The sequence below is a fragment of the Anoplopoma fimbria genome, chromosome 22 (assembly GCF_027596085.1).
Source record: "Anoplopoma fimbria isolate UVic2021 breed Golden Eagle Sablefish chromosome 22, Afim_UVic_2022, whole genome shotgun sequence".
NCBI classification, from domain to species: Eukaryota; Metazoa; Chordata; class Actinopteri; order Perciformes; family Anoplopomatidae; genus Anoplopoma; species Anoplopoma fimbria.
The window spans coordinates 8807051-8829764 of NC_072470.1; the positions used below are offsets into that span (position 1 = coordinate 8807051).

Below are 22714 nucleotides of genomic sequence, written 5' to 3' on the forward strand. Positions count from 1 at the left end.
CTCTCTGCTGCTGTTCTGTGCAGTGAAGGTTATGTAAATAGACACTAGTGACTCCAGAAGTTAATATAAAACTGTAATGTGGTGCGATAATGAGAATTCCTGTTTTTTTTTCAATAATCAATGAGTCTCAGTATACGCTGACTAGAATACGCTATTTCACTGTCGCTATAGTTATATATAGTCTTTATGATAATGTGATGTCTAGCCATCCATCTATTATTTTAATACATTCTCTATTAGAACGTATTGTTAATATTACCACAGGTAATTCTTTTATTACCAATACCACTAAATGGAGTGTTTAGACTGTAAATGCTGTCTTGTAATGAAATATTGATAATAAACTCATCCTATTTATTACTAGACTTGTAATAAACACTTACTGGAGTGCAGCATCTTCTCTATTTCAGTTATATTTTAAGAACACAGCTGAAGTATATGAGAGACTTGCACCAGATTGGTAAATAACAAATGTTTTTTGTTTTTTTTTAACTCAAGACTAGATTAAATACTCCAATATGCATTTCTTGAAAAAAAAAAAGAAAAAAAGGACCTGTATGGATATACATTGAGCGTACTTTTGAAAGACAAAACTTGGTCAAAACTAAATGAGTAGCCCTTTAAAATGTGTTTTTCCACATGTAAGCCAATAAACAAATAAATAAATGAATAGACAGTAGCATATGACACATATTTAATAAAACACTGTTTATCGATCTCCTTCGCTCTGATTCAGCACCATGGACAGCGCCGTGCTGACATGGATGATGTGGGTTTACGTTTCCTTATTCCATGGGCTTTTGTATTTTGGGGGGTTTATATATATGTAGTTTTGGACGTCGATTATCATGGCAACGGTATGGGGATACTCAAACATTACATTCATGTGTGATGGTTGAACCTCTCATTCAAAAAAAAAGAGAATTTAGTTGTCAGTATCAGACAGAAGTTTTTGTCTAATGGTGGAACAACATTCCAGTTCATCCCATTGTGTTGGAGGTGGTTGAGGCTGGACCAGTTAAGTTCCTCCACTTTAAACTGAGAAACAATTTCTTTATCGACCTTCCTTTGTGGTGCATTGTGGGACATATTGGAGGTGCTAGTCCACACAAACTGCAGTGATAGATCATCATCTAACCTCTTCATTCTGGCTTTATATTCACGTTCATTTATTTTACTATCTACATGATTGATGGTCGCCACATTTCCAGGTGACATGAACTCTGGTCCTGTCTCTCTCCAGCGACCGTGGTGCTGACGGGCCTGGAGCCCAACACGACGTACGAGGTTCGAGTGGCAGCTGTCAACGGAAAGGGTCAGGGAGAGTTCAGCCACACGGAGAGCTTCCAGACGATTCCCATCCGTAAGTCCGCTTCCCCCGTCCTCTGTTGTTCCCCCACGCGCAGCTCATTTCCTGTCACATTCTTCATAATAAGAGCTTCTAAACTCACCCAAAAGGGATCCTCAGAACAATTCCCACAGACACTTACATGTTTTTCCAGTCGTAATCACTTTAAATCATCTCTACAATGGCTTTATAGCAATCAGACTGGGTCCATTGTTAATTATTAGCACATCCCAGCATTTCACAAATGCTGATGATCAGCAGGATGTCATGTGTTTTATGAAAAGGGGCAGTTTATGCCTCTTAAACGGCTATGAAAATTGATTTTGACTAATATTAGAAAGATATTTGTGTCCTGATTTCATAAAATGAAATACAGAATGTGGAAGAAATGCAAACACGCTGCGAAATATATTCAAAGTATCAGCACCTTAGTGAAATGAGTCCTATTTGCCATCTTGTGAAAGCTTATATTTGAAATGGTTACAACCGCCTCATATTTCATTGATATGAATCCAGATTATTGGAGGTCGGGAAAGATCCTGTCAAATTTGTGTCTTGATGTAAAAGTGCTGCCTTAAAAATTATATACTGCAGGGGTTTTATGATAAGCATTTTATTTATTCTGGCATTCTGGCACAGCGGGATGGCAGTAAATCTAGGCGAGGCCATAGGAAAAGATTTCCACCGTTAATATTATACAGCAACTACTGAGAATGAATGTTAGAAAGAAGACCCAATTAGCAAAATACAGTGAATAATAAGAACCTCCAGTCAACATTAATTATAGCCAGGCAGTGGGAGTTGCCTCGTAATATGAATTTAATTTAGCTTTAAACCTTCCCTCTCCTTGTACTGCATCCTTATCTCATATCTCACATTGCCACCTGCTTCTTGGAAACACACACACACACACACACACACCCACCCTCCCACAGAATAAACACACAAAGACATATTGTTTAGCATCTCCTCCTCGTGTCTCCCGCAGGAGAGCCGAGTCCGCCGGCGGTCCACGGGCAGAGAGGAATGGGCAAGGCCTACAGGCTCGGGCTGGTCAAGCAGGACGACGGAGGGATGCCCATCGTGGAGTATATAGTCAAGTACAAGACTGTGAGTATTTTGAACATGGCTACTACAACCTGGCCTGTTACCAGAATCCATCGAGTCTACATAACTCCCAAGATCAGTTTGAGTCGAAATGTCCGAGAAGTTCATATCTTTCTTCTCATTTTAATTATTCCCAACATTTACCATCGAGCTAAATGTTCCCCGACACAGTCTATAATGGCTGCCATTTACTTCATTATCAAAATGAGGACCATCAAACCTAGAGGAGGGTTTTTCATTAATTTCCAAATATGTCAAAACAGCTCCAAATTAGCCTTTTCTTTAGGTTTGACACAATAGCGACACAGACTATGACACTGGGAATGCACTGAGTTGAGCAGGTGCTTTGGTGGCAAAATGAAGAATGATTAAAATGAGAATTTTCAACATTCTGTCCTTGTGTCACTTTTAATCCATGTTTTAAAAGACTACACACAGGCTGTCAGGTTCACTCATCCGTTTCAGTATTTTGTGTGTAAAATGACAAAAAGCAGCTTAAACATGCAAGATAAGGCGAGCAGGCTGCAGGAAGCAGAAAAGATGGCACCCGCACAAAAACTCTCCACAGGACTAAGTGGATTTGATGTGTCCAAGCAGGCATTTGTCCGTCTCAGTGAGAAAGTGACAGCGAGTTAAAACAGTGCTGCTGCAGATGAAAACACGCCGTGGAAAAGAGGGCCAGGAGGTCTCAGCGAGACTTTTTGAGGGCCGAGCAGGAAGCCAGAACTTCACAACCCAGTAATCATACGCCGTTGTCTGGCACCAGGAAACACACAACCGCTTCATCATGGAGGGGCACGCATGAAGGAGGGAAGGAGATTAGACACACACACACACACACACACACAGACAGACCAATCATAGTCACCTGACAATCCAGTCAAATGTTAAATACATTCATGCCTTCTCTGTCCTCTTAACATCGAGAGCAAGCGGTGCCAAGGAGCAAAGAATGGTAAGCCCACAGTAGACCTGGCACATAAAGCTTTTGGCCGCAATCTCAATCCTTTGTTTGCAATCGATGTCATTACGAAATCAGAGGAGGGAAGGAAGGAAGGAAAGGAAGAATGACATGAGGAAGGGGAGAAAGAGAAAAAAGGCTAAAGCCACAAAGGAGCAGAAAGGTATCCGAGAACTTGTGTGAACTTGATAAAAAAAAAAAAGAATACCTTTTCTTATAAGCTATGCACGTGCATCCGTGTGGGCGTTCTGACTGCCATAACTCTCCGAATCCCCAGATTAAAAGCACACAAAGGTTAAGCTGATGTTTATCGAATAACACAACACTTCCTCTGCTCTCCTTTGATGCTTGCAGACAAAAAATGAAACGAAGAGCATCGATTAAAGTTGTAATTTATTCAACGGTATGAAGCATTTCTTTTACATTTCCCTCCTCTTTCCTCCCCTTTTCTGTCCTTCCAGGATAAAGAGGAACAGTGGATGACCAAGCTGGTGCCAGGAGCCAATGATTTTGCGATGCTGCAGCCGCTGCAGTGGAACACAAGATATGAAGTGGAAATCACAGCGCGCAACGTCAAGGGCCTGTCGGAGCCCACCTTCTATCAGTTCTTCATGCCACAGAAACCTGACATTACAGGTAAAAGCGTGATAAAGGCAAACTTTGAGTTGTAATATGCCTTTTTTAATACAGCCACTTTTCCTTTACTTGCCTACTTCTGGCTGGTATTGGATGCCTTTTTGAAAACCCCCCGGAGAACATTTCTAAACTCGTTGTGTTAAGCGGTGTGTTGTTCGGAGCCGCTGGAAAGAGCGATAGCATTTGGCGATAACAAAAGCAAAAGAGCAAGATATAGCAGTCAAGATAAACCCAGCTTCAGAGCGCAGCAGGCCTCATCACCGCGCTGCTTTCTGGGCAAATTGAAGCTGCTGTCGGGGGAGAGATCGATGCCTGTGCCTCTACCGCAATGGTTTTCTCCCTGTATGATTGTTGAAGGCCGTCTGAATCCGAGACACCACAATGAGGCGTTTTTCTCAAAAGTTGTTTAAAAAGCAGAACTTTTTTATGCTGCAAGACGTCATTGTAGCCGCACTAAAATCCACCAGTTATCTGCAAGGTCAAGTCAAAGTGAACAAACCTCGAAAAAAGATGAGAGCGCTCGCTGTCTGAAAGCAAGTAAACTGAACTTCATGTGTAAAATCAGTGGAATGCCTTTTTAATAATGTTGCAGGACATGTTTACACAAAGCCTGAAAAGGTAAGCCAATGGGGAAGTTTAACTTGTGGAAAAACCTGCAGAAGCAGAAATTGACACCTTGTAAGAATACAGTTGTGGTTAAAGGTCCACACTACCACGTCAAGCTTTTCATATTTGAGGATTTCCTGCGTTTTTATGTTGTTGTAATCTGTTGGTCGGGCAAAAGATGATTCTCAAGGTTTCACTTTGGGCTCCAGAAACTGGTCTGCTTTAAACTATTTAATGACATTTAATAGAGTTAACAAGTACTTCATTCACTGAGAAAATCATCCTGCGTTATAGCATATCATTTTGTGGTTGGTCCATGTAGCATTTCCACCACATAGCCTTGGCCTGGAAGTGGATCTGGATTCCCCGATTAAGGCGTTTTTAGTGTAAACGTCCAACCTTGGGATTCATTCACACCTGTTCAAATAAACAGCACAAATGGTGCAATCACACCGGGTTCCCTCCAAAGAAAAGCAAACAGACGGAGAATGAAAACACCCTCTGGCTGTAGCTTCTTTTCTTCAACATATCATTCTCTTCTCTCGTCTTTACATCGAGCTTCTCCAGTGCTGCACCAGAACGCTCCTTCATGGCGGGTCCAGCTCATTCCTCATTTGACAGACCGACATGCAGACGGCCGTATAAGTCAGTACACAAACACGGACATCTCCTTCAGCTCTCGCTCTGTGTCGTCCGTATGTTGCGGTTATGCTTCTGCCTCATGAGAAGCGTGTTTGTGTTTGTGGAGTCTTGTGCTTAATGTTCCGGCAAAAGAAATTGCCTTTATGTGCAGGAAGCTTCTCATTTCCCCGTCCTCTCCAGGCCATTTGGGCTAACATGCATACTTGTGTGCAGGGATGCAAACAGAGGCTTTGAAATGTGCATCATGTAACACCGTTAGCTAGAATACACATGGTTAAAGACACTCATGCACCGCTGGAATATAAATGTTATGCACGCCTCCCCCTGCAGCCCTAAGGTTCATGTGTGAACAAACAACAAAGCAAAGGAAGGCTGGCTCCTCTCCGAGCCTGTTAGCACATCCATTTGTGCAGCTGAGGATCCAGCAAGTGTTTGCTTCTATCATTACAGCAATGGCCAAATGGCCTGTGAGAGCGTGTGCTGATTTTCAAATAGGAAACAAGAGCGGGGAAAAATGGCGAGCTTAAGGCGGGTCACTTCGACTGGCTGTCCCCTCTCGTTAGCCGACAGCCGTGCATTGCGGGGAAAAAAGAGAGTCGGGTCGGAGACGGGATGGAAATAGTTTTTCCTCTTAATGTGTGTTATTGAAGAGGAGTTACACAGCAGAGCTTTTCGGCATAAAGTCGACGGAGAGAGAGGAAATCTGTCGGAGCAGGATTTTCAGAATCACTAGCTCGTTTCCTCAAACTTTCTCCAAACTTTTCTATTTGGTTCTCCAAACAGTCCCACGCCAGTTAACACTTTAATAATGGCAGTTTATGTTTACAGCATTTTCATTCAGCAAAAGGCGTCAATCTAAATATTTTTCTGCCAAAACGACGTCCGTTAATTCACATAATCTTGGAAAAATCAAGCAGGTTGAACCGAGAAAAACACAACGTGCATTTTCTGCTCCACTGAATCAAATTGGATATTGAGGAAGTCTAGTGAGCTCAATCAACAATATAAGATGTGAGTTACGTGCCAATCCCAATCGTGGGCTGTCTTTCCAGTTCGGCGCCTGGCTTTTCTTTACCCTCTCATACGCTGTAAACACACTCAATAAAAGAAACCTGTCCTTGGTTTTTTTTCCTGACACAGAAAATACATACAGGTGCCTTCTATCTCTCACCAACCAATTTCTCTCTTCAATTCTCTCTCTATGTATTATGCATCTGCAAGGTATTGAATTGGCACTTTTCTTTTTTTTCTGTCCTATTTTAGTTTGCAACAGGCTGGATAACCTTCCTCCCCTCCTGCTCACAGAGAATTATTTAAGAAGAAATGCCATTGACTGCAACACTGCCCTTGGTTCCTTTTCAATTTACTCTTCTTCCTTTGTGCCTTTTTTTCTCCTTTTCAAATCAAAGTTTTCTCTACAACTCCTAAATCACTGCTCCGCCCCTCTGCTCTTTCCCAATTACAACACTGCCTCTCTAACGGCAGATTGTATGACGTGTCAACCCTTTTGCATCGTTCTGATTCGTTGATGAAGAGACTTTTTGTCTTATTTCCTTCCAACATTTTTACCATGACAACATTATGACCGGACAGGAGCTTTGCCATTTAGCAACGTAGTCAACTGCCCTAATAGCTATTAAAACTTATGGCCATAACATAAACTTTTATTGTTAAATAACCAAGGAAGCTCCGGTGTTTTTGTATGAAGGAATATTGAGGATATCACCAAAAGAAAACCTTGAAAATGTACAGTATAAAAAAAACCAGGTAGATTTCCAAATGTTTTGCTACTACTGGGTAGTTCAAACTATAATAATCCATAATTTATAATTTTGTATCCGTTATATGTTTTGTATCTTGAATCTTAATCTGAAAATGTAGAGGAGTAAAAGTATAAAGTAGCATAAGATGTTACTGAAGCAGAGAAAAAAACAGGTGGATGAGTGTATCCATGGCAACCACTAACCCTCATTTCAGTCATGAGGTACTTGTACTTTCTCCGTCTAATCCTCAGTCCTTTTCTATTTTATTTATCTTGTCACTGGTTCCTTTGCCATTTCACAACACAAATTATTAAATAAAATATAGTGCATTAATGAAGATTAAACTATCCAGCAAAGGAACCCTCTAATGATAATCACTTATATCTGTTTTCTTTTTCTTTATTTTTCATATAGATTTCCATCTAATCTATAATCAATTCAATGAAAAAAAGGAATTGAAACGGAAAGCTTCAATTTTTACAGAGTTGGATTGTCTGTTTCAAGCTTTGTTTTAAAGATACAGTACATAATACTCATAATACTTCTTGCATTGACAATTTTACTTATTCTACCACAACCTGAGACCTGGTCTGTTGTGGCCGCTGTACGTTTCTTGGCTCCCTCCTCTCCTCCCAGTCAAGTGCAGTAAATACTCTTGATTTAAACAGGCTCCATAGATTTTGTTTCATCAAAGCACTTGAAGAAATAATTTAAAAGAGTGGAACTTTTCCTGGAAGTGATGTCAGCAAATCAAATGGGAATTGAATACTTTCATTGCTGTCCATTACATTAATCATTTCTTGTCATTTTTTAGAATGGAGTCATTATTTTTAAAGCAGTGTGATGAAAACGATCCATGACAATCACCTCTGTTGTTCAGAGTACAAAGACTCATCTTTGTACATTGTACTATGAAGCCTGTTTAAAGACTCATCTTTGTACTCTTATCCGTGTACAACACTCATCCACTGAGGCTATCTGAAGTGGAACCTTTTGATTTTATTATTATGATACTGAATACCTTTTATGGATTTCCCAGTAGCTGAATAAATTATCTGTAACCTTAGGCAGGCAGATGCATTTCTATCAATTATCTGATATTCACAGTTTAAGAAAGGCCAATTTATTTTGAGGTTATAAAATACCATAAAGCATCAGTTAAATGATGTTTACTGAGTCCAGAAAACGCTCTTTGCTCTTCATGAATCTGCTTTGTTCCAGATGAAAAAAACATTGCTTTGTTGAATATAATCAGTTGAAGTATCATTGCTGCTCACAAACTGACACACCACAAAACTGAAATACATCCGCTGCTCAAGTGTATCTGAAAATATTCTCAGATTAATGCAGAAAATAAGGACTGAAGATGACATAACTGTCAACCACAGGGATATGACAGCATTTTAATCGAAGACCTACATTTGTTTGACTTATGTAAAGTAAACACTTATCGTATAACTTACCAGAGTAAAGGCGACAGTGTGATACAACATCAGTGGGGATGTTTACATGTTTGCTCACTCATTTATTCATTGAACAAAGGATTGTGTTTCCGAGGGAGCGTATTTTACACCAGCTAGTATCATCCTCAGCGATGTAAATATTTGATCATAAGCAAGACAAGCAGGCGGAGGGCTTCCTGCTGAGACGGAGACGGAGACGGAGCAGGAACGATGGCACACTTATTAATGTACAGCGGTTTAAGTTTTCTACACAGTCCTGAGCTTCACTCTGGTGACTAGTGGCCATAATGAGAAGCATTGAAATCCAATAACCCGTCACTTCTGTCACTAAACTCTAAAAATACCTCATGCTGTTTAAGTGATAATATTGTTGCTGACAATTAATCTTATACCAGAGATATGTGCCTTAAATATTAAAAGGAAGTGATTAAATCAATTGATTTTGCATTAATTGCAATTTTCACAAGACAAATAGTACTTATTTTTTATTTAAGGCTGTTCAAAATACATATCTATACTTGTGTTGCAATTTGTGATAACACTTTCTATGACGCTTGTGTCTAGAAATGTCTAATGCATTATAAACATACTAATAATGTGGGTTTTCAAGTCATGTTCAAAATGACATAAGTCCTTGGTGCACAAAATAAAAAGAATTTGTAGAAATTAATCCAGATTTAATTTCTGTCCTTTTTGCAGAGTTAATAACTGTGCAGAAAGTAGTTTTGAGAAAGACTACTTTAGTATGCAGACTTTCTCCACTCTGAGAAGACTTTGTGAAAACTCTGCAGAGGCCAAGTAGTGACACCTGGTTGAACATGTACTTCTTGTCAGGGCATTGTTAGGAATCAACACTGTGCTGATTGAGTATTATCTCACTGAAAGCACAGCCTGAAGGATGAAGTGAAGTGAGGAGAAACAATGAAAAATAAATTCAAAAGACACTAAATAAATGAAGAACTTTTTAAATGGCTTCTGGCTCTTCTATTTAATACATTATGAATCAAGTTAGGTGACAAAGAACAGAAAGTTTCTTTTAAATAGTCTGTTTGGCTTGAGACAAATTTTGGAGGCTTTTAGCAGCACTAAAATCTGTTGATTATGTAGAACATTTGATGTGTTTTAATAGTTCAAATTAAGGTCATGTAGCACTGTGATAAACTTTTTAGTTAAGTGCTGTTCATGTATTTAAATCTGTGACCTTAAACTTGAATTTCAAACGACAAAGATCAAGGTAGAGACGCTTTTATTCCTCCTGAAATAAGGTGTAACCTCAGCAATTAAAGAAGAGTGCTCCGAATTTCTTTGAAGTCTTTTTTGTGGTCGATTGTTTAGGATGTGCATATTCGTCTGTTTGGAGTAATTTGCCATGTTTTTCCATTTCCTCTTCACTGGCTCTTGAGTGCACTTGAGTCACATCAAGGCGTCCTTCGTGGAAATGGACACAAGGAAGGACTCTCCTTCAAACCAGCTAGGATTTAATGATTATGTTTAACTCTCTGAGGGGCTCCTCAAACAAACTTTCCCTTCCACACCTAGGAAGAATCCTCGCCCGCATCCGCAAATGATTATGTTTATCCCCCAACAGATTAGCACCCGCCACCTTCCCAATCAATGAACGCCCATGGGGTCGTCATTAATCGAGGCGCCTCCTCTCGGATCCAATGGAGGGACAGTCAATCACCGCTCACGCCTAATGAGTTTGTATTGTCAAAGTGAGATGTGTATGAATGGCTTCAGGTGCCACACACGCAGTCGGATCTCTTGCAATTGAGTAAAACCGGCTAATGGGCCTATATATCAACAAGTAATCAGAAGAAGTCAGTAAAAGGGTTAATAGAGCAGGGAAATAAGAATTAATGGCCACAGAGTTGGAGAGTTTGTGAAAAGTCAAGTCGCACAGAATAAATTGGTTCATCGGCTTTGAGGAAAACACTGAGGTGATAAGAGAGAGTAGATACCGCATTGTTGTCATCCAAGGGGATTTATAAACAGGTAAACACATCCTCAGTCGAACAATATTAAGATACTTCATCACACTGAAATGGAAGTTTAGGAGGAACACTTCTGGAGGAGCATTGCTCACCTTCTTTGGCCACAACATACCGGATGAATCGAGTCCAATATTGTGCTCTTTGAATTAATCTTTAATCAATCCCTTCACTCCCAGGCAGTTAGCACACCCGAATACAGACTCTCTGCACTCAGTTATTCCCTTTAAAACAACAGCAGGTAGCATCAAACAACACCCTCGGGCAAGGGGAACTGAAACAATAACCACAGTTATGGTGCTGTAAATGCCAATTAAATATTAACAATTGGGCTAATAATGATGTAATAAAGTGGGGAAAGGTAACTAAGGCTGCACTACCATGCAGAAATAATTGCATTGAGCATATTGTGTGCATCTGGACAGCTGCGATAAAAGCGAATGAAAATTCATACTCATTAAAAAAACAAAACCTGAAAATGATTTTAACCAGGTTGAATTAGAGACTATGTAGCATGTAGGTTAGCTGATTTAGAAGGTGGCCTTTAAAAAAAATATTTTGTTTCATTCAATAAAAAAGTATATGCTGCATATCAGTAAATACTGGAAACGATCAATTGTATTTTACCTTCTGCATGAGTTTATAATGCATGTTTCTTTCTTATGATTCCTCTTGTTTTCCTCTCATCTTCATGCCTTTCTTCCCTAACAGTGCCAGTTGTTGGAAGGCACCTTGGCTGCTGACTTAAAAACAGTTTGACTCGTGGCCACACACTTGTTTGGCTGCGTTTCATCCCTGTTTATTAAATTAAAAAAGTTAAGCCGCTTGTCGTGCCTTAAGTCCTTAAACAGAGATCTGAGCTGCTTCATGAAGGAATCATCTTTTTTTTTACACAAAGAAATCTCAGGCTTCATTACCGAAGGGAGCCAAGACAATATTGGAGCATTTACTCTAAATACTTTAAAGTCCTTTCCCTTTAAATTCTGAATATCCATTCACAAAGTCATAAAGACACCACAGGCCCCCGACAGGCAACTTTGGATTCTTCGACATCAGAAGCAGAAGCACATTATTATTTTTATTTTTTTATTAAGAAATGCTGTTCCTGCCTAATTCTGCAACATTTTCAGTCTGACTTTAAAGAGATCTAAAGTAAAAATAATATATAATAACATTTCCGCTAATGAACACCATTTCCCATCAGCCCCAGATCATGGCCCGTGTCTGTAATGCATTGTCTACTATACTGAGTATAATAGTCGATATGTCCATGTTGCTTTAAACTGTTGAGGTGATCCTGCAGCCTCCCTTTGTACTTTAATGGATTTCAGTATTAATCTGTTCTTCCTTAAATGATTTCTAAACTTGGGTGTGGTGTAATGAAACGGCTAACAAGCGTATAACGTATCAATCCAACCTCAAACTGTCAAGCTGCTGCTAAGCCCTTTGGAGTAATACTCCTTATCGGATGAAAGTCTGATGTTTATGGATTTCACTCTTTCAGGCTGAAGGAGTTTTTGCTGCAGAAAAAAAAATGACACTTTAATAAAAGTCTTTATCCGGGCTCGCCTTAATACGTTGGACATTCCTTCCAGTTTTCAATTTAGGAGTAAACGCACTTTCTCTTTTTATGTTCACATTAATAACTTTAGTATTGCAGGATCCACTGTATTTTTGAATGTTGTTTTTTGATAATAATACAAGAATTCTGACTAATAATATTATAAGTTCTCCATTATTAAAACAAGGGATTTTATGAGATGTAAAAATGTAAACAGCGATATGAAAGCTTAAGGGCACTGCATTCATCTGATGAAGACGAGGGAAGTGTGGCTGAACGGTTGGATTAGTATTCTCTCTGTCTGCTGGAATATGAGAATGCTTCGGGGGAGCTGGAGAGGTGTTGTTTACCGCCTCTGAATCTGTGGCTTCAGCAGCCAAATTAACTCAGATAAACTTTCAAGAGGTGAGATACAGAACTAGCCTGTGGCGCTGGGGGAAATATTGATCCAGCCTGCAAGTTTCAAATCCCATATCCACGTCTTCACCAAAACGCAAAGTGTTTTAATTAGAGTTCCTTTTGCCACAAGGTTCCCTCGCTCTCTGGCTTTGTTTGTCTCTCTGTGCTTTGACTCGCTGCCAGTCTCTGTCGTCTGCAGTCTCAGCTCTAAGTCAAGAACAAAGTCACTGACATGAGACTCATTTGGGTTGTGACACGCAGTGACAACTCTCAATGTGGAGCACAGAGTTTTTGGAAAATGTGTTGTTTTGGCTCAGTACCCCCTGCACGCTGGATTTGAAATGAAACTGTAGCTGCGAGCTTTAATTTGAGGATTTATCATTTTCTATTGTTTCATTTTAAGTCCAATGTGCTGGATCAGACAGCATAAACGGAAGAAAAACACTGAAATACTTCTGCCACTGCTAATGCATGTTTGTAGATTATAATGTTAAAGGGCCCGTACACTGATTCTACACGTGAAGGTCAGCTTGTGAAAACACTTGTAATATTTAATGTGATGTCTTTTTTTTCACAAAGCTGTAATTGATAAACTGGGGAAAAAACATGGACATTTCCTAGGCAGATGCTCTCAAATGAAAGACTATTGAGCTGCATTATGGGAAATGTAGGACCTCACGTTTGTGTAGCTTGATCCATGCAAGTGGCTAAGAGTCTATTATCTTTGCTTCTGCTGCAGACATTTTGACCCGTTTTGTTTTAATCCGTCTCTGGTAGCTCTTCAAATTTAATGGAAGAGTAATAAAGGAATTCTTCACCATCAAAATGACCATCGGTATATATCAATAACTCATCCTGTGTTACCTTGAATTCTCGAGGAAGACTTCTCTCATGCCTCCAAGGTGAACGAAGAATCAAAAAACTCTTGATGAGGTCTTGATGAATTGAAGTAAATCATACATGTGGGAATGTAAAAAAAAAAAAGATTCTGTGTTCAGCTCACTGTTCTTGCCACACATTAGGGGTCTTTTTTAACTTGGAGGTGCTAAACTTCACCTCACATCTTCATATCAATGTCTGATCCAACTCTCGGTCTACTGATAACCATATGAGAGCCTCCTTAAGTAGGAGAGTTCATTCACACTCACTCCTGCGTCGCTGATTACTCCTGGCAAGGTCTGACCTCCAGCTGTCAACGGCGATGCTACAGTGGATGCTCAGTTTGCTCGACCCCAGGCTCACTTAAGGGCACAGGTCCATTCGGCTGCTCCCACTGGGAGCCTCTCTCTGCTGCACTGCCTTCATTTTCTCATTACTTTCAATTGAATGCGGGCCCTGCTGCCTGTTCCCGACCGAGCTGAGAGCTCCGTGTGTTTTTGAGCGCTGACCCCTCTGAGAGAACGCATTTCAACTTCTGGCTGGAAATACTTACTCTGCTTCCCACGTGGATCTGTTTAGTGCTGCAAGCTACAGAATAAGAGGCGCACAGTGGACACAGAGCTGAAGCATCAGTATGGAAATGCTGACGCTTGCGACTTTGAGCTGCAGTGTGGTACAATATAGCTCAATAGTGCACACAGCGTCTGCACCTGTGGAAACCAGAGGTGTTTGCTCGTGATGGAGAAGGAAAAAGCAGGGCTGGAGGGCAAAGACCGAAGGAAAGTTTGGTTGCTTTGTTTTGTAGTTTCAGGCCTAGAAAATGCACATAGGTTGGTCTTGTCAAAAGATTAAAGTTCTTAAACAGAAATGAAGCTGCAAAGCTTCTGATAATGCAAATAAAGCACCCAGTAAAGCCTTTTCCACCTGTTTCAGTGCGCTGTAGATCTCCTTTAATCATTTATTTAAGTCTTGGATACTTGTATTCCATTGACTGCATATTATAGAAGACCTTAAGGCCAAAATGTATTTGTTTTGGAGAGGATTTGGTGGATTCACGCTAATAATCAAGATCGTCCACTGAGGATTGCGTTGTGGATCAGAACTTATCTAGATGTTGGAAACCATCCAACTGGCTGCGGAGGAATTCATTGACCTTCGAGTGGTTCTGAAAGTAACAACAGTAAAAGTTTTTGGGGGTGAGTGAGCTCTCCCCCTCCATGTATGGATGTAGGGGGAGGCGTAGCGAGGAGGCTCGCCTTCAGCTGGAGGGTCAGGTCTCAGCTGACACGTCCTTGAGCGAGACGTTGGATATCCACCAATTGCTAACAGTGTCTTCCCTTGTTGTGTGTTGTGTGTCTGCGTGTGTGTTTCACTGCCTTAGCAGAATCCCTGTTCAGCGGCCTGGGGCTGGGGACGGTGGTGGGCCTGGGCCTCGGAGCGCTGCTGCTGCTCCTGGTGCTGGTGGACGTCAGCTGCTTCTTCCTGCGTCACTGCGGCCTGCTGATGTGCATCACGCGCACGCTGTGCAGCAAGAAAACCACTACCAGCGGCAAGGGCAAAGAAATGGAAGAGGGCAAGGCCGCCTACCTGTGAGTTTTGTCTTTCTTATATTGTGTTTTTTTTATTGAACTTTAACTCCTTCAGTCAAAGGTTGTGATTTCTACTGTAACAATTGGGATCTATCAGTGTTTGTCAGTCGCCAGGTCATTCATTCTTGCAGAGGGAGCATCTGCTGTGGGTGTATCTGTATGCTTGTTGGTCAAACTACTGTTTTTACTTTCATTTTGTGCAACAATCCATAGAAATACGTTTAGATCTAAATGTAATCAGCAAAAAAAGAAAAGTTCTCAATTTGTAAGGATTTTTACATGATTTTTACATGATTTGGTATTAGTTTTTCTTTTTCTGTGCTCTCAATTAGTCTGCAAGATTAAGTCGCACCTTTAAAGTCGATATGAATAGCCCAGTGGATCATGTACAGTCTAGGATCCTCTTAAACATATTCACTGTGAATGAGAAAAGGAGACTCATTTGTACTATTTACTGTAGGTACACCTACAACAGCCGCCCAACCACCTTTTCAACCACAGTATGTCTCTGATTATGTCTTATTCACTAACATCAGTGCGTCTCATACATGTCTGTGCAGTGAGTTCCCTTTGGGCGTGTCACGTTTTGCATGCATTGTGTGAACATTCATGACGTGCATGCATATAATACCAACTCTGTGTGCTACCATGTTTCCTGTTTTGATCTCTGTATATTTATATAGATTTATGCATGTAATAGTCTGTAAGTGACCCACAAACGTCTCATATTACTGCATGTATGTCCAAAACAAGCAAACACATACTTTGCCTTTTTTCCCTGTCGTCAGGCAGCGTGCAATTTAAAAGCCTACCCCCATGAAATCCATAGTACAATAGATTTTTCAGATTTAGTCTCAGTGTTATTTAATGCAGGGTGCACGGCGAACCAAGGTTTCCTCAGATTGCGCCCACAGAGTCTGATGCATTGGCCTCAGGCGGTGCCATTTTTGTGTTAACATTGTCAGTGTGCCAGCCCAGTGTCTGGGATGCAGAGAGAGGGCACAGAGGAAGAGAAGAAGAGGAGAGGGAGGGGGGGAGGTGTTGACTTTTTGCTGAGTCACTAAGCTCTCAGTGCTGGAGGGCTGTGTGGCTGCCTGCCTGCCCAGACAGCATGCAGAATGTTCCTCAGCTTTATGTTGGAGCGGGCACTGTAGCGGCAACTCACACAGGCATTTAAAGGCTGTACGTTGGTGCTACAGCGTCTTTATGGCTGTTTTAGAGTTGGTAGTTCAGTACAGTCACATCACAAATACGAAGCAGACTCGCAGACATACATCACGGCGCTGACCGCCACGTAGATTGAAGCAGAAGGTTGCAAAATGGACGTGACAGACAGAGGTGTCTCTGTATTTCCTCTACAATCTGGGTCTATTTATCAGAGTTTTGTCCATCATTCCCTGCTGCAGGACTAATAAAGGATTATCTTATCTTATCTTATCATTCATTATGTGTTTCTCCAGCAGAGTTGTTGCTGAGATGCAGGTACATGCTGACTCATGCTTTAAAATGCAGTTCACCGGACATTTGGATGACAATTTTTGTAATAACATTGTGTTTACCAAATTAAGGCAAGGCAAGTTTATTGTTGTATTAAAAATGTAATTGTTCTTTGAGTTGGTGCAGGGGTAATGAAGTAAAGCTGTAGCCATCTAAACATCGTAGCAATGAGATGAAGTGTATAATAAAATGACGCTGGAGTTGATATAAAGCTCAGATCCTCCTACTAAGTTTGCAAGATGCCAAACAGTGCCAGTCTGAAGACGCTTAGTGGTAATTAGTTGCAAACGCTGTGCAGAAATATCAATGATATCAATACGAGTGTTCACAGTGATGAATAGCATGAGGCTGATAAGTGGAACAGATTAGAGGCTGTTTGTGTTGGTGTGTGTGTGTGTGTGTGTGTGTGTAAGTGTGTGGGCTGGACACCTGGAGGTGACAGGTGGTGCAGCTCTGACAAACTTTTAAGACACGGGTTTCTGAGTCCATTAGGTCACAGGCGGTCTTCCTCCGCCCGTTTTCTCACCTCCATGCGGTGCTGAGGCCTGGCAGGGAGCGGCCAGCGGCCAAGTGCCCTCACAGCAGTCGGGTTTTAACTTTGAGCCAGAGCTGACCAGCGGACCAACAGTTGACGGAGGATGTGAGGCCGTCTCTCCATTATGAATCTGTCGAATTGCGCAAAGATCAACCGGGACACGCTGGGCTTTGTAATTGCCTCAGAAAAAAAAGTTGAAAGGTGTTTGCGGTGGCCCCGTTGACTTCAAAAGTCAATCCTCAGTTCCAATTTTTCGAGAGTTAAGTGTAAGTTCCTGGCTGCGTGCTGTGAAGTCAGCGGGCCCAGTGGGCAGAGGAAAAAGAGCAGCAGTCTGTGCAGCGGATCGGACTCCAGGTCTGCTGCTCCCTCTCAGACCTACACCTACAAGTGCCTGACTTTGACAAAGAAATCTAGTGTTTTACTTTCAAGTCTCTGGGAGTCTCATTGTCTATTATTCTGGTCCTGCACCCACTTTCTATCAGCTCTGTCTTGAGGCAAACTTTTGTCATATTCACTGCTGGTGATAGTCTCAGTGGCAAATCCAGTCCCATCCTGCCAGTCAGTGATCCAGGAATAGATTTCAGCACCAGTCTGGCCCTTCACTCACCTCTCAAGCACCTGAGGGCCAGCGTCATACAGAAGTTCAGTCTAGACTCACAATACAGAACTACATTTAATAGTTCTGTGCTGATATTCAACTATCAGGTTACAAAAAGCTGTCGAAAGCTTCCCTTATTGCTGCACCTTGCATTTCTAGCCCAAACATATGTCCATAAATTGACACTATATGATACTGTATCATGGCACAATGACAGCGTTCATGTTCTGGGGATGAAGGAGAGGTGTGTGCTGACGTCAGTGAACCCTTTGCCATTTACTCAGACAACTCAGGCTCACTGACAGACTCTGGAGTGTCCTCATGCACTGATGACTCATGGCAGGAAAGAACAGGATGATAGATTAAAGTTAAGGCTACTGTATCCTACAGCGATAGACATGAAAAAAATAAAGAACATTTCAGTGGCGAAAAAAACACTGCACACAAATACATAATTTGAGTTGCAATAGTAATACAGTGCTGGATTTCTTTTTGTCCACTAACAAGATGCATTATTAAACAAAGAAAGAGAGGAACTCAGTGTTGAAACAACTGTTTACTCAAACGCAATGGATTCATGTTTGCTGACATGAATCCTGAAAAGACGTTATCCCCTTTAGTGTAACGATCTGGAATCTTGATCTTTAATAAAGTTCTTGCAAAAAAATCAGCATATATACATATTTTGTCAAAGTTCTAATTACCATTGTTTCTTTAACTTCATAATTGAAATAACAGGGTCTCAGCTGATGCTAGTTGGACCCTTCCTTTGTATAATGAGGCACAAACACAGCAGTGAGTGTGCAGGAGCTGCTTTTTATTTATTTATCCGCACTTTATCATGCTAGTTAATAAATAAAAATACACACCATTATTGCACTACAGAGACTCTTGATTATGCAAACTTTTTTTAGCATACTAGACAGTTTGTGGTTGTCACATGTGGAGAGCTCTTCCATTTCTAACTCTGGAGTGGCAGGCTCAGATATCTGACATTTAATTAAGTGTGATTTAGCAGCACTCATCCTAACTCCAGAGCAAACAAGAAGCTGGTTGTCTGGAGAAGCTGAAAGGCAAACCTGACTTGGCAAATGATAATAAAACAAAAGAGACAGATCTGTTTGGCCTTGGAGAAGAGTTTCCATATATTCTTCACACACAATCATGCTTATTCCCGCACCAGCTCAGGTTACAAGGTCTCTGATCCCCGTGTGAACAGCAGCTCTGTCAAAGTGTCCTTGAGCAAGGCCTCCACCTCTACGCTCCCTCTAAGATCCTGGATGTCAGCTCGGATAAAATATGTTTGCTTAAAAAAATGAATGTTTATTTGGTGTAAACAAACACCCCTGTTATATCGTGTGTGCTTTAGCCTCCGGGCCATCTAATCTATCTCTGTGAAAAGCAGTGATGGTATTGAGCCTTTCGCCGTAGACGGCCTTGTGCTGATAATTAACGTCGGCAGGGGGAAGAACAAGTCGCCCCTGCTGCGCTTTAGTTTCGCTTAAAAGCTCACAGATTTCAGGCACATATCTGCATTCACACTCTGATATCTCCCCGGCCCAACATGAGGTGCACACAGCTGCTGGCTCTTGCAGCGTTATCAAAGAGAGGCTTGTCAGGACCCAGTAGCCTTTTCTGTTTGCTTTGTGTCCCAAACAATATTTTAAATTGAACTTCTGAGGGAGTGTGAGCGTGCCTGGAGTTTAAAAATGAGGGTCCATTACAGTATTTCCCTCAGCTTTTGAGGGGAAAGTCCACAACCTGATTACCTTTGACTTTGTCCCGAATAAGTTATCACAGTTGTATAATATTGGTAAGACCATACAAACAAAAGAAAGACCTTTGTGTAAAAACAAACCTTTTTTGATGCCACTGGGAAATCTCATCACATGTGAGACATCAGCACACCTGGAGTGTCTGTCTGTTCAAGCCACACCACCTGCAACGTGATGCCTAGGTCCTCACAGCAGGGGTGACAAACTGCCTGAGGAACATCATATTTACTTTACCAAGGAGTAGTAAAGTAAATATGATTGTTGTGTTTTACAGGCGAGACTAGCATGTGGGGATTTCAGTAGCCGAAGAAAACACATTTCCAGATGTTTGACATGTAAAATCCTTTCTGATCCACTCTATTCGGGTGTTGATCCGAACAACAGTTGCTGCAGCGTGATGAAAACACATTATTTAATCGTCAAAGAGGAGCGAGACACTAGTGAAGATGAGTACTGACAGTGACGCTATCATTTAAGACTTTGCTACAGTAGCTCCTCTGGTGCTCCCCACTCTTAGCGGTGCTGTTGGCGATGTTAGCAGGCCGGTGACCAGCTTTAACAAAATATGCACCCACTTAAATCCCACAACTAAACCAAATGTGTGTCATTTTGATGGCGTTTCTTGCGGTCTCTGTTCTGCTTGTCGTGATATGAGCTGTGTAGTTGACTTTTCTTCCGTCTGCCCCTCTCTATGAATAGCTTTTTTTCATTACTTTTTGAATCAACAGATGTGTTGAAGGAGGCATATGATGTGGGGAATCACTTTCAAATACCACATGTATTCATCAGTTTATTATAGGCAAGGAAAATCTCTGACATCACTCTCTTCATTCTCCATAGCTCTATATGCCCAGAGAGAAACTTTGATCAATAATTGCAGATATAGTTAATAAGTTAACAACTTGTGGGAGATTTGTGTGATTTGATAGCTGCCTGTGGAGATAACACTTCTCTTAACAAACCAGGATGTAAAAAATGCAGGAGATCGTAGATCAAATCTCTTGGAGTCGATATTGAGTGTTACTTTTGATGAGATGGAAGTGTATCTGTTCAGTGAAACAAGTGTGTGCAAAGTATAGAGTGTGTTGCATTTCGATCGCTGATGCGTCAGCAGTTACTTCCTCCAGTGTATCAACTTTTTTAATGACAAACTGTGTTGGTTCACTGAATGCATTAGTGGTGTCCTTGATTTGGCATCCACACTCAAGAGAGAGGAAACATCAGGTGGCAAGACCTTCCCATATGTTGAGAAAAACCTACGTCCAATCTGGGTTTGCATGAAGCTAATGGGACATGAAATTGGTTCCTCTGTGCAGGAACTTTAGAATTCACCAATCAGCCAAAGGGGAACTCCCTCTGGCCAGCTGCAATATTTGGGCTTATTACAGTTCAGTATCACGCAGGGCTGCTGTTTTACATTCATGATCTCAGTGGAAAACTACTTGGCGTTGGTAAACATCTAGTACGACTATTTGGGGATGAGTTTATGCCTTTACAAATTGACTATTCACTGTCTGAGTCATAAAAAATCCAATACTGTGAAATCACTGACTCAGGCAACATTGGGGCTTTAAATAGAGATATATATATATACATATTTTATTAAAAGAATAAAACTCCATCACATCAATAATGTGCATTACTTACTAATTCCTATCTAATATTTGATTAAATAATATTTAAGATAAATATTTTATTGCTCAAGTCAAACCTCAAATGAGGGAAGTTTAAAATTCCACTCATGGATTTATACACGAAACATCCAAAGACATTTGATCTCACATATTCTGCTACCCAGTTAAATATTTTCCGTTTGTTCTCGGTCAGAGCACATGAAACCTTGAAAATGCAAATTGTTTCCTGTTTTATGGCGGAGAGAGGAGATAGAGCAGAACCTCGAGTCAAGCGGCTGCGATGGACGGATGGTTTATGCTTCTTCGTGCAAGGTGACGAACAAGTCCTGAATGATTAACATGAGTTAGAATAAGAAGCAGGACGACCCTGTGAACTCAGGAAATGAGTAGCCCTCAGCTAAAGTGTGCTAAAAGCAGTCTGCTGGTCGCCTGTTACAGATCTCCTTAAGTCTCCATCGGCTTTCTCTGCTCGTGAGCCAATCCCTTGTTCCAAATCTCTTTACAGAATCTGAAAAACACACAAAAACGAAGGGCAGTGATGAGGTGACGCCAGTTCCTTATTGATTCCCCTTATTAAACCTATACCAATCCCAAAAGATGCTCCGTAGAAGAAAGGATTTTCTGAAGCTTTGATGTGCAGAAAGGGCTGCAACTCAATATCTTCATATTATGCACTTCCAGTGTTTATTGTCGCCTGTGTCTTTGTTGTTAAGGCGTAGGAGCCAGCGTACTGCTGGGGGACATATTGCCTCACAACGTCCCTAGCTGGAAATTCAGCACAGGGCTTTATTTCCGAAATGAAACGACAAAAGATAGACAACCTTTCATTTCACGCTGGTACGTGCACTGTTCATATTTTCACCAAGAAGTTGTCCCTGTTGGTTTGTCAAAAAGTGGCTTCAGTATTATAGTGGCTGCAGCAAATAAAATTGACTCTTTGCTGATAAATTATTTTTAAATGCGTGTCCTTCGGATGTATAAATGCATTCAATATCACAACTATGTGGATACAGCATTCAAACAACAATGAGCCGCCTGCGATAGCACAGAAGGAGGATTTTAATAGCTTTTTAAATATCTGCTGTCTAATTATGGGCCTTTTTAAATGTCCAAATACAGTATAAGTGTAGGTAGAATTAGAATATCAATGTTGGTCATAAAAAGAAAGCATTTACCTCATACCAAGCTCTAATAAATGTTAGAAAATGTCCACTACTTAAATCACATTATGCCACTGTATTATTCCATCCCGACTTTTTCCCACTCTCTGTATTAACTGCCATAGGATAAATTAGATTTTTGTGCCGAATGCAGATAAAAGCTCTCATACATCATATAACTGGAAATTCATCCTGGTTAGATTTTCATCTTGTGGCCACATTATCATTAAGATAAAGCTGTGATGTCCTCCTGCTGAATTACTGGAAGCTAGATGAGAGGAACACGCGTTCCTGCGAAGAGGCAGCCAGCCAATCAAATGGCTCGTGCTTAATAACACACCAATGTATATTTTATCTCCTTTTTTTCTTCCTTCGAAATGAATCAAAAGCAAATGGGAGATGTGCCAGCTCTGAGGTGATGTTACTCAGGTCGAGAAAGGCAGAAAAATGAAAGTGCAGCACTCAAAAGGCACACAGCAACCGGGCAAACTGAGAGAACAGTGAGCAACATGGACTAACAGGACAAAGGAAACCCAGTGGTGATGTTCTGAATGTGACACTTTGATCAAA

At 41.0% G+C, this 22714-nt stretch overlaps 1 protein-coding gene across 1 annotated transcript in view; it reads left to right on the forward strand.

Moving 5' to 3' along the window:
- Positions 1–22714, forward strand: part of LOC129111483 (neural cell adhesion molecule 2-like) — a 71389-nt gene that overhangs the window by 46835 nt on the left and 1840 nt on the right. The window contains exons 13-16 of the mRNA XM_054623453.1: positions 1244–1363; positions 2337–2458; positions 3878–4052; positions 14738–14945. Of these exons, the coding sequence (XP_054479428.1) occupies positions 1244–1363; positions 2337–2458; positions 3878–4052; positions 14738–14945 (625 nt within the window). The remainder of the gene's footprint in view (positions 1–1243; positions 1364–2336; positions 2459–3877; positions 4053–14737; positions 14946–22714) is intronic.